Raw genomic sequence first — 13,879 nt, forward strand, 5'->3', positions numbered from 1 at the left:
CATGGGCAAAGATTTCATGATGAAGACACCAAAAGCAATTGCAACAAAAGCAAAAATTAACAAACAGAATCTAATTAAACTAAAGAGCTTCTGCCCAGCAAAAGAAACGGTCATCATTGTGAATAGACAACCTACAGAATGGAAGAAAATTTTTGCAAACTGTGTATCTGATAAAGGTCTAATATCCAGCATCTATAAGGAACTTAAACAAATTTACAAGAAAAAAACAAAAAATCCCATTAAAAAGTGGGCAGAGGACATGAAAAGACACTTCTCAAAACAAGACATACATGTGGCCAGCAAACATATGAAAAAAAAAAACCTCAACATCACTAATCATTACAGAAATGCAAATCAAAACTGCAATGAGATACTCTCTCACACCAGTCAGAATGGCTATTATTAAAAAGTCAAAAAATAACAGATGCTGGCAAAGTTGTGGAGAAAAAGCCTTTGGGTATATATCCATTACTGGATATATTTTAAGTTTTATATACATCCATTTTATATATAAAGTTTTATATATCCATTACTGGATATATACCCAAAGGAATATAAATTGTTCAATTATAAAGACACATTCATACATATATTCATTGCAGCACTATTCACAATATCAAAGGCATGGACTCAACCTAAAAGCCCATCAGTCATAGACTGGATAAAGACAATGTGGTACATATACACCATGAAATACTATGCAGCCATAAAACGGAACAAGATCATGTCCTTTGCAGGGACATGGATGGAGCCAGGGGCAATTTATCCTTAGCAAACTAACGCAGGAACAGAAAACCAAATACTACATGTTCTCACTTATAAGTGGGAGTTAAATGATGAGAACACAGGGATACATTCAGAAAAACAACACACTCTGGGGTCTGTTGGGAGGGGGAGGTGGGAAGAGGGAGAGAATCAGGAAGAAAAGCTAGTGGATGCCAGGCTTAATACTTGGGTGATGGAATGATCTGTGCAGCAAACCACCATGGCACAAATTTACCTATGTAACAAACCTGCACATCCTGTATATGTACCCTGAATTAGAATAAAGGTTGGATATTTAAAAAAAATACAAAAAAAGCAAAAAAAGAAAAATAATAATAACACCCCCCATGAAACACAGTAAGTCTTCAGTAGGAGGTCCAAAAAAAGAATATTTATAAAATAGATCAAAAGGAATTCAAAATAATGATCTTAAAGAAGCTCAGAGAGATACTATAGAATACAAACAATTCAGTGAAACCAGAAAAATAATTCATGATCTGAATGAAAAATTCAAAAAAGTGAAAGACATCATAAAAAAGAATCAAACAGAAATCTTGGCGGCGAAGAATTTAGTGAAAGAAATAAAAGAAATACAATTGATAGCATCAAGAACAGACTAGATCAAGAAGATGAAAGAGTTTCTGAACTTGAAGACATCTTTCGAATTCGCCCAGTCAAGTCTGAGGAAAAAATAAATAAGAATTAAGTGAATAAATCTTTGCATTACATATGTGAAAGTGAAAGAAGAGACAAATAAAATAACAGAAAACCTATTTAACAAAATAATGACTGAAAACTTCAAAGTCTTGGGAGAAATATGGATGTCCTGATCCAAGAAGTTCAAAAGTTCCCAACTGGACTGAGCCCTAAACAATGTTCTCCAAGGCATATTAATACTCAAACTGTCAAAAGCTAAAGACAAAGAGAGAATTCTATAAGCTGCAAGAGAAAAGCATCAAGTCACATAGAAGAGAATCTCCATTAGACAATTAACAGATTTCTCAGCAGAAATCTTGCCAGTCAGGAGAGAATGGTATAATATATTCAAAGTGTGGAAACAAAAACCAACTGTTAGCCAATACCGCATCCAGAAAAGCTACAATAAAGATCTTTCCAGACAAGCAAAAGCTGAGGGAATTCATTATTGCTAGATCAGTCTTATAAAAAATGCTTAAGAGCTACAACTGTAAACAAAAGGATGATATGTATTATCACGAAAATACATGAAAGTATAAAACTCACCAGTAGAGGTAAATTCATAATCAAACGCAGAATTATAACGGTGCTACGTAAATCTTTCAATCTCTAGTATGAAGGTTTAAACTCAAAATGGTTGAAAACAAGAAAAGCCATAATTAGTGACTAAGAAACACACAGTAGATAAGAAAGTAAATTAAGGTAACAAACATATAAATTGTGGGAGGGAGCAAAAAAGTCTAAAGTATTTTAACGTGACCAAAGTTAAGTTGTTATCAGCTTAAGATAGAGTATTATAATTACAAGACTCATTATGTTAGCCCCATGGCAACCACAAAGATAGAAATTACAGCAGATAAACACATGAGAAAGGGAAAAGAAACAAAGCTTAGCACCAAACCACAGAGGTAAACAAGAGAGGAAGAAAAGAACAAAGGATATTAAAATAATTAAAGTACAATTAACAAAATGATAGGAGTAAGTCCTTACCTATCAATAAAATCCTTGAATGTAAATGAAATTAAGTTCTCCAATGAAAAGATACAGAGGGAATGAATGGACGAAAAAAAAAAGACCAAACTATAGTTTGCCTACTAGAGATCCCCTCACTATTAAGGACAGACAAACTGAAAATGAAAGGATGGAAAAAGATACTCCGTGCAAATGGAAACCAAAAGTGATCAGAGGTATCCATATAAAATATACTTAAGTCAAAAACTGTAAAAAGTGACAAAGAAAGTCATTATATAATAATAAAAGAATCGATTCAATAAAACAATTATAAATCTATATGCACCTAATCACTGAGTACCCAAATATATAAAGCAAATATTATTATTCTATCTAAAGGGAGAAACAGAAGAAAATACAGTAATAGTAAATTTCAATACCCCATTTTCAACAATGGACAGATCATCTATGTAGAAAATCAACAAGGAACACTGGACTTCAGTTGCACCATGTATCAAATGGACCTAACAGACCTTTACAGAATATTCCATCCAACTGCTACAGAATACACATTCTTCTCAACTGCATTTGTAACATTCTCCAGAACAGATCATATGCTAGGCTACAAAACTACTCTTAGAAAATTTAAGAAAACAGAGATCATATCAAGTATCTTTTCTGACCACAATATAAAACTATAAATCAACAATAAGGAAAACTTTGAAACCTTCACAAACACATGGAAGTTTATGCTCCTGAATATATGTATGCTACTAAATAACCAATGTGTAAGTAAACAAATTAAAAATGAAATTAATAAATTTGAGACAAATGAGAATGGAAATATACCAAAACCCATGGGACACAACAAAAGCAGTTCTAAGAGTGAAATTTATAGCAATAAATGACTACATCGAAAGAAGATTTCTAATAAACAGCCTAAGGAAGCATGTCAAGGAGCTAGAAAGACAAAAACAAACTAAACTCAAAAATTTTATTATTTCCTAGAAAGAAGGAAATAATAAAACTCAAAGAAGAAATAAAGACTAAAACAAGTTAAAAAAAATTAACAAAACTAAAAGTTGGGGTTTCTTTAAAGATAAACAAAATCAGCCAGGGTGCAGTGGCTCATGCCAGTAATCCCAGCACTTTGGGAGGCCGAGGCGGGTGGATCACTTGAGATCAAGAGTTCAAGATGAGTCTGGTCAACATGGTCAAACCTCATCTCCACAAAAAATACAAAAATTAGTTGGGCATGGTGGCACGCAGCTGTAATCCCAGTTACTCAGGAGGTTGAGGCACGAGAATCCCTTGAACCCAGGAGGCTGAGGTTACAGTCAGCTGGGATGGCACCACTGCTCTCTAGCCTGGGCAACAGAGCAAGACTCCATCTCGAAAATAAAATAAAATAGGCTGGGCATGGTGGCTCACGCCTGTAATCCCAGCACTTTGAGAGGCCGAGGCAGGCAGATCACAAGGTCAGGAGATCAAGACTATCTGGCTATTATGGTGAAACCCCATCTCTACTAAAAATACAAAAAATTAGCCAGGTCCCATGGTGGCACGCCCCTGTAGTCCCAGCTACCTGGGAGGCTGAGGCAGGAGAATCGCTTGAACCTCGGAGGCAGAGGTTGCAGTGAGCTGAGATGGCGCCACTACACTCCAGCCTGGGTGACAGAGAGGGACTCTGTCTCAAAACAAACAAACAAAAAATATTAACTAATTAATTAAATCAAAAATAAAAATAAATAACGATAAGCAAAACCAACAATCCAATAGCTAGGCTAAAAAAAAAAGAAGACTGAAATAAATAAATTCAGTGGTTAAAAAGAGACATTACACCTGATAACAAAGAAATAAAAAAAACTCTAAGAGATACTTATGAACAATTATACAACAACAAACTAAATAACCTAGAAGAAATTGGTAAATTCCTAGACACATACAACCTATGAAGGGCAGGAAAGGAAGAAGTTAAATTGTCTCTGTTAGCAGACAACATGATCTTACATAAAGACTCCACCAAAAAATATTTTAGAAGTAATAAAATAATTAAGTAAAGTTGCAGAATATAAAATCAACATACAATTCAGTAGTGTTTCTATAGACCAACAACAACCTATCTGAAAAAAAAATCACAATCCCACTTACAATAGCGACAAAAGAATAAAATACTTAAGAATAAATTTAACCAGGGAGGTGAATGTGCTATACTTTGAAAATTATAAAGAATTGATGAAAGATATTGAATAAGACAGGAGTAAATGGAAAGATATCCTGTATTCATTCATTTGAAGAATTGGTATTATTAAAAAGTCCATACTACCAAAGCAATCTACTGATTCAAAGCAAACCCCATTCAAATTCCAATGATATGTTTTACACAAATAGAAAAAGTAATCCTAAAATTTGTATCAAATCACAAAAGACCCCAAATAGCCAAACCAATCTTGAGTGAAAAGAGGAAAGCTGGAAGCATCACAATAATCTACTACAAAACTATAGTAATCAAAACAGCATGGTACTGGTAGAAAAACAGTCATGTAGACCAATGGGATAGAATAGAGTCCAGGAACAAATCCATGCATTTATGGCCAACTGATTTTCAACAAAGATGCCAAGAACACACAATGGGGTAACAGCAGTCTCTTCAATAGATAGTGCTAGGAGAACTAGATATCAACATGCAGAATAATGAAATTAGACCCTCATCTCATACCATATAAAATAACCAATTCAAAATGGATTAAGGCCAGGCAGGGTGGCTCACACCTGTAATCCCAGCACTTTGGGAGGCCAAGGCGAATGGATCATGAGGTCAGGAGTTCAAGACCAGCCTGGCCAAGGTGGTGAAACCCTGTCTCTACTAAAAATACAAAAAAAAGAAAATAGCCAGGGATTAAAGACTTAAATATAAGACCTGAAACTGTAAAACTATTAAAAGAAAACATAAAGGAAAAGCTCCATGACATTAGTTTGGGCAAAGATTATTGTTAATATCAAATAACCTAACATTACACTTCAACATAAGGTTATTTTTTGACAACAAAAGCAAACATAAACAAATAGGATTGCATCAAACTAAAACTGAACAGCAAAGAAAATAATCAACAGAGTGAAGAGACAACCTGTGGAATTGGAGAATATATTTGCAAACCATACATCTGATAAGAGGTTAATATCCAAAATATATAAGGAACTCAAACAACTCAATAATAAGAAAACAAAAAACTCACCTAATAAATAGACAGAGGACCTGAATAGATGTTTTGCAAAAGAAGAAACATAAATGGCCAAAAGATATATGAAAAAATGCTCAACATCATGAAGTATCAGGGAACTACAAATTACATCCACAATGAGATATGACCTCACACCTGTTGGAATGGTTATTATCAAAAAGACAAAAGATAAGTGTTGGTGATGATGTGGAGAAAACGTAACCCTTGTACACTGTTGGTGGGAATGTAAATTAGAACAGCCATTACAGAAAACAGTATGAAAGTTTCCCCCCAAAAATAAAAACCAGAACTACTATACGATCCAGCAACCCTGCTTCTGTGTATGCATCCAAAAGAAATGAAATCATGATCTCAAAGATATGTCAACACTCTCATGTTCTTTGTAGCATTATTCACAATAGCCAAGATATGGAATCAGCCTAAGTGTTCATCAACAGATTAATAAAGAAAATGTGGCACATATAAACACTGGAATACTATCCAGCCATAAAACAAAGGAAATTCTGTCATTAGCAATAATTTGGATAAACCTGGAAGACATTATGTGGAGTGAAATCAGCCAAGCACAGAAAGAGAAACACTACATGATCTCACTTATACGTGAAACCTACAATGTCAAACTCATATAAGTAGACAGTACAATGGTGCCTACTGGAGGCGGGGAATGGGAGGATATTGGCCAAAGGGTACAAAGTATCAGACAAGAGGAATATGTCTTTGAGATCCACTGCACAGCATGATGACTATAGCTAATAATAATGAGTTGTATATTTTAAAATTGCTAAAAGAGTAGGTTTTAAATGTTCTCATCACAAAAAATAAGTATGTGAGGTAATGGATATGTTAATTAGCTTGATTTAATCATTCCACAACATATATATATATGTCACATTGTACTCCATAGTTTACATTATTATTGGTCAATTAAGATTTTAAAACTTAGGAAAAGGACCTCCATTCATCTCAAAGTTGAAACTAGTTTATTTTGCAAATTATGACTTATAAGCACTTCACAAATTTTCCACTTTTCCACTTACTATACTTAAATTATATCAGACTTTGGCAGGTGGTGATGATTTACAAAGTATAAGCCAAAAATACAAACAAACGAAATCCAAGATGCCCAATAAATTACTAATTAAGAAGGAAAAACCTCAAGAGAAAAAAAAAATTGTCCTCAAAGACTTTTACCCAGGAATCTGTTCTACACAAAACTCATACAATTGAAGAGGTGTATCAAGAAAGCACATTTCTCAGTGTCTTTAAGAACAGGCAGTTAATCTGAATGCATGAAACAGCCAATTCTTAGACAATAGAGAGCTGGGAAAATAATAACTATCTGCAAAGTACAGATTCTACCAAAAGCCTCAAGTAAGAGAGAGAGAGTGTGTGTGTGTGTTTTTGTGTGTATACACACTGTGGGCTAAACAAAGAATGGCTGTGGGTTGAATTCTTTCTGCCTGTGGATCACCAGCTTGTAATGCCCATGTTAAGCAGACTAAGTTGAATGCTTCTTTCTACATTTCACTTTGTGGAAACTTTTCATTCCTTGGGCTATCTACTTCTAGACATTTCATTATCAACCCTTCCATTTATTTTCAATTTTGTAAGAAGAATCAGAGAGTCAAAAATTTTCTAGGTGAAAGTAAATATATTTTCATTTCCTAGGAGTTGGAAAAAGGAATTTCATCAAGTGCATCTCATATTCTAAAATTCTCCTATTCCTTTTACATATCATGCAAGAAGAGCTGTTTCATGAGACGTCAGCTGTGCAAAGCAGGTCACTGATATAAATCAGGTGTAATCAAGATTGCCTAAGAAATACTGACATCCTAAACACTAAGAACTGAACTGTAAAGCAAAGGATTATCTTAGTTTGATTCTGCAGGCAAAAAAACAAAATGCCATTAACTAAATATTAGTCTTTTCTTACAGTATCTCCATGAACCCACAGTTTGGACTAAGCTCACTCAGGCATTTTAGTGGGAGACAGGATGTTTGCACAACCCAGTTTAATTATCTGTTTCTCTGTACTATGGCATTCATCATTATGGGAACGAAAGTTTGGCTCATATGACAGTCATATCTTATACCAATACTTGTGTAACAACATAATTTAAGTTTACTCCTACAGCCCATAATTCAAGTACTAAACTACTCAAATGTACAGCTGCTGAAGAAATTCTACAACATGGAAATTCCTGATAAACAAGAAGAGTTTTTGATTATGTACTTAAACACTATGAATTTAAAAGGTATTTTTCTTCACTCATGCATTTTTAGATATAATTCATCTCATTTTTTTTCCTTTCAGCACATTCAGAATTATGAGAGGTATATGACAGAATTATGTGAGAAAGTCCTTGGAAGGTTTTCCAAAGCTTGACTAGACTTATGTTAATAAGTATGCACATGAACAAAGATTGAAGTGTAATTTTTAAAACGCACAAAATTATATTGGACATGTTGAATTACAGGTGCCTTTTTCACCTTGTAAAGTTGTATTATTGTTGATACAGTGTAAATCCAATGAAAATGATTTAAAGCTCAGGTACTTACTGTGGTTGGAAAATAAGGACTAGTTTTGAATTTTTTCAGAGCCATGGAAGAGGTGTAAGTTCCCAAGAAGAGGATAAAAGACATGAGTGTGATATCAGGAACAAAATTACAGTTGTTCCCGACGAGGTTTCCTCCATATTTCGAACACTCCTTCTTCGACAAAAATGCCCAGTCAAAGGTAGTATTATGGTACTGAAGAAGAAAAACATTAAAATTTTTCTAGAGAACATTGACATATAAAAAGCAGCGTTTGATACTTGATGAGCTATATAGGAATTATACCAAAAGTTTCTGTAAAACAGTATGAAAATAAGCACTGGAGGGTGAAACTTGATGAGGTGTTCATGGAATAACAGATAAGATGGGCCAAGAGGGTGGCAATTATTGAAAATACAATGAGAATGATGCAATTTGTTACCTAGTTTGGGCAACAGCCTTAAAATCGCCCACTCGTTCAACAGAAACCACAAAGTACTTCTTTCCTGCATGCCTTCCTGAGAGTAAACTGGGACACATTAATATTCTAAGTCTCAAAATGTAAGACTCTCTAAAACACTTTTCTTTTTCAAGAAGTACTTACCTTTGTAAGGCATAGCTTCTTATGTATCTACCTGATGGCCCTATGGTTAATGCTCTAAAAGTTGTAATAGATTAACTACTCACGGAGCACTTTTACAAGTATTCTGTTTCTTTTCTAAATAACTAGGAACTGGTGATTTAAGCAATTAACTATAAAAATGTGGATGGCCTCTGCTTTTTCAATTGCATATTCTAATAAAGTATAGATTTTTTTCTTCTTGACTGTAGGTCAGCATTATGAGCATCTCTTCTTTGTATGTGCTGTGATGGCTTTAAGGCTATGTAGTTGTGTATGGACTATCCATCTCCATGTTACATGGCCTCAAACATATGATCAGTTTTCATGTATGGCTGTTGTGGAGTCAGTGCTGTGCTTCCCTCTAGCAGCTCACTCTTGTTCCAATTTTTTGTTTCTAATACATAGGAGAATCCTTTTGCCAGCATAGTAGATAGGGCCAGCACACCCATCCCCCAGCTGCTCTGAGTAATAGCTGCTCTTAATTCACAGCTGTCTTCTTCTCTAGAGAACTGCCATTAGCCATTTAAGAGCCACCTCACCTGCAATGTAGTGCCCTCTCATAGCCGATTAATAACCAATACTAACCGGGGTCTAAAACTAGACCCTCTTCGTCTCCAGGTGAGAGCAATTCTATGCACAATTTATGCTCCAGAGCTCCCATGGGATCAGGCTGAAGCAAAACTCAGCTGAAACCATATCCTTGTTTAACTCCTTCCCTGTCTTATACTGCTTCTCTCAATCTGTTTTTATTGTAACCACTGTCTCAATAAAGTCACATGCACCTCAAATCCCTATATCTGAATCTGCTTCTATAACAGCCGACTTACTTGAATTACCAGTCAACCAAAAGTTAATGGCCTCTAAGCCTAAGAAACTTTTTCTAAAATATCAGAGTTTGGAGGAAACTTGGATGATTTAATCAGATTTATCACCCTTAGTATTCAATAGTCCTGAAAGATGAACATTCATTCTCTGCCTGAACATTTTATGTGATGAGCAGTCTCCTGGTTGCTCATCCTCTTGCTTAACAAAATTTCTGCACAGATCGCCCTTATACTGATACTTGAATCTTCTTAAATATCCTTTAAGTTTCTTTTGCTATGCACAACACTTTCTTGCACACTGTGACAATCTGGCTTTTTTCTGGGGAGAGATTTTCAAAATTGTACCTATCTAAATGGATGCCAATGTGGTTGGGTGGAAGGGACTGGGTGTCTCAGCTTAGAAACATTCTAAATACCCATAACTTACTCCTCTTAGGTCCAGGGCTAATGGATATGTCATATGCTACCAGAAGAGTTATTTGAAAACACCTTGCAAATAAATGTGGAAAGATAAATTTCTCCTGTCCTTTGCAGACAAGAGTTCTACCTCACACCAAACACATCATCAATGTCTTTTACTATTCAATGAATTTTGATGATATGAGTAATATAGTCATAAAAGAAGAATCTCTGCTCAGAAAGAGTTCAATTTTTTATAGAGCTCAAAAGGTAAAGTGCTTACATAAGTCAATAAAAAACAAACTATATATTTCCCTGAAATATTTTTCCTATAGAAGCTTCAACTTGTAAACAGCTGAACTGCATTCTTGCTTTTATCAAACTCTGCTTCTGAAAGGTGATTAATCATATCTCATTTTGTTTTTGAGATTTCTGCATATGGATGTTTATAGGAGCATACATTTAAAGTTTAGAAGTCATAATAGCCAACAGGTTTCTTTGTTTTAAAGTCAGCAAAAATGTAACATAATTTCACTTCAGCACTTTAATACCAGCAGAATTCTCTATAACTAGAGTTGCCCACAGATAAGTTGCATTAAAGCAATCCTGACAGGAAGTTCTATTGATTTGCTTACAGAGACTCAGGTTGAGGTGAAGACTATACAGATGTACATGAAGTGACAGACACGTCTTCTTGCTTACATCAACTTAAAATGCCAAATGATCAGTATTTTGTAAGCCTCTAATGATTCTTTGTATCATTATCCGGAAACTTGAGTCTCCAAATACCACCTTTTGTTAAGGACTTCAGTATAAAAACTGCAGGTGGCATGCATATATCTCTGCATATTTGGCATTTCAGAATACAAAGTTTCCTACTCCCATAAAACTTAAATTCTAGCTAATAAATAATTCCATTTAGATATCACTGAAAATACATCTATGTTATCTGTATTATTTCAATGTTATTATTCCACATAAGCTGATGTCAGTGAAGGTTAATTCCATAAAACTTCAGGCAGGGTCCATTTCACGAACAAACTTACCTATGACCACTGCTACCCTCGATGTTCAAGCCACTATTGTCTCCTCTGGCCTTAATGCAGGAGACCCTTAACTCATCTCACTGCTACTGCCCTCTAGCCCTTACAAGTGGTTCTCACATCTCTATGGTTTTGATCTTTATTTCCTATGCAAAATTCTATACATACTGTTTAAATGGTTAAATCAGAACTTTAAGAACAAGACAGTCCTGGCATGGTGGCTCACATCTGTAATCCCAGCACTTAGGGAGGCCAAGGCAGGAGGATCACTTGAAACCAGGAATTTGAGACTAGCCTGGGCAACATAGCAAGACCTCATCTCCATTAAATTTTTTTTAATTAGCCAGGCTAAGTGGTGCGTGCCTGTGGTCCTAGCTACTCTGGAGACTGAAGCAGGAGGATCACTTGAGCCAAGGAGTTTGATGTTACAGTGAGCTATGATTGTGCCGCTATATGCCAGCCTGGGCAACAGAGCAAAATCCTGTCTCTGAAGAAAACAAAGAACAAGACAAATGGGAACACAATCTCAGAAGTCCTTTCTGACTGTTAGAATTCTCTTAGCACATTATCTGTTTTCCTTATGATGCTTGTAATGTTTTATTACAATTATATTGTAGCTTCCTCAATATTCACTGTTGTAAGTTTGAAAATATTCAGAGATATCTAGTGGGTCTGAGACCTGGATCTAGGAGAGATGTCAACTTTAGAGACATCTACTTAGGAGTCATCAGGAAAGAGCTGATCATTGGAGTAGTAAGACAATAAAACTACAAGCGAAAAATGTGCAGGAAAAAAGAGTGTAAAACATCTAGGGTATCCACTATGGAAGGGAAGATACCACAAAACACTATGAAAAAGTCATCAGAGTGATGGGTAAAAGAAGTACAATGAGCTGAGAAATGTGTGGGAGTGAAAAAATTGCAATAGCAATTACAGACTATTTTTTCAAGAAATACAATAACAAAAGAATAGGTTAGAATATGCAAATTGCAATGTTAAGGCAAGTTCTTTGGGGTTGGCAAAAACTTTTGAGGTGCTTATGGTGGATGAGAAATAATCTGGTTATGGGGATGAAAAGGAAAAGAGATTGATGGGAAATGCGAGAATGGAGAAAGGAGAGAGAGAGAGGGAGGGAGGAAGAGAGAGGGAGGGAGGAAGCGAGACAGTGAGAGAAAGAGAGAGAAAAATGCACCAGGACTTATTAACTGTTTGGACTGAGGATGGATAAAAGCTAAAAATGATAAATGTATAGTGCCTGAGGACCAAAGGGACTGTGCATCAATAAGGAAAAAAAAAGAAAAGAGCAGAGTAAGACAGTAGCAGAATTCAATTTGGGATACATTAGGCACTGAAGAAATCATTGTTGATTGAACAATTGAAATCTGTCATCACGTCTGGAATATACGACATATTCAAGGAAGATATCTACCAATTTATCTACTCTTTTTATCTGGAGGACAAAATTAAATTAAAATAAACTTTCAATTTAGAGTTGCTGGGTAAAATGTAGGATGCCCAGTTACATTTGAATTTCAGGTAAACAACAAATAGTATTTTCAGTACAAGTGTTTCATATGTAACATTTAGGACATATTTATACTAAAAATTATTCAATATTTATTTAAAATTCATCTTTAACTGGGCATGTTTTATTTTTGTTTGCTAAATCTGGCAACACTATTTCAATTAGATATAGAATATTTTGAGTAACAGTCATATCTAGAAAATAGAAAAATGTGGCCACAGGAAAATAGAAAATACACTGGGACCTAAGTGCATGAATGAACTAATGTAACCTTTACAGGTGCAATAAAGATAAATAAAACAACAACTTTTAAAACTTCCCCTAGAGAAATAAAGTATGTTAACTTAAATATTAACTAATAATAATAACCCAGTAAAGGGAAGTATCTAAATGAGTGGTATGAAGATCAGATGGTCAGAAGAGGGAATAATCATCTTCATTGAGTACAGAGAAAACAAAATTTAAACTAAGCCCTAAAAGAAGGGCTGGTTTTTGCAGAACTCTCATATTCAAAGGGCAGCAGGAGTAAGAATAGAAGGACAGCAAAACTGTAACAAAAGGGAATAAAAGTGACAAATTTTAGATGTGCATTTCTTTCTGCACTGGCAGCAAAAAAGAGGTAAAGTATTAGAGAGAGACAGACATGAGCAAAGATGCTGATATGGGGACATACAATGCTTCATTCAGCTTTAAAGACGTACTGAATGCTCACCTTTGTGGAGGATCTAACAGTGAATAGACCAGATGGGCGGAAGCAGATTGTTTAGGTAAATGGGTACTGGGAGAAAAGATTTAAAGAAAATGATCAAGTTGCTGAGGTTCTTAACTGTGGTAAATCTCATGAAAAGAGATTTCAATCTATTTTTTGAGATATCTTTTTCAAGAGAATTACCCTGTTATACTGAGTGGATCTGCTCACAATTCTTAAAAGTAGAATGCATACCAAAGGATTTATTTTAAAATTTAAAAGACCACAGTATCCTCCCTAAAGGAAAAAGTGAGGGGTAATATGAGACAGGATGGACAAAATGTTCAAAGCCATTGAGGCTAGGTGATGCGTATATGGGGCTTCACTGCATTATTCTATTTTAGTGCATATTTAAAATTTTACGTAATACTTTTAAAAGTAGGAATGTGTAATCTTCAAGGAGATTTAAGGACAGAATGGTTTTTACACTTGACTTTCTCGGTGGGAGAAAATCACAAGGATGCTTTGCACAAGAATATTAATATGACATGCCATTTCCCATGAAATGAATGTTAATTCCTAGAATCAT

General features: G+C 35.0%; 1 protein-coding gene across 8 annotated transcripts in view; it reads right to left on the reverse strand.

Annotated features, from left to right (window-relative positions):
• Positions 1–13,879, reverse strand: part of SLC4A4 (solute carrier family 4 member 4) — a 491,091-nt gene that overhangs the window by 64,826 nt on the left and 412,386 nt on the right. For all 8 annotated transcript variants that reach the window (XM_058434021.1, XM_032150489.2, XM_058434009.1 and 5 more), the window contains one exon: positions 8,214–8,405. In XM_058434021.1, the coding sequence (XP_058290004.1) occupies positions 8,214–8,405 (192 nt within the window). The remainder of the gene's footprint in view (positions 1–8,213; positions 8,406–13,879) is intronic.

This window comes from Hylobates moloch, unplaced genomic scaffold (genome assembly GCF_009828535.3).
Source record: "Hylobates moloch isolate HMO894 unplaced genomic scaffold, HMol_V3 SCAFFOLD_2, whole genome shotgun sequence".
NCBI lineage: Eukaryota > Metazoa > Chordata > Mammalia > Primates > Hylobatidae > Hylobates > Hylobates moloch.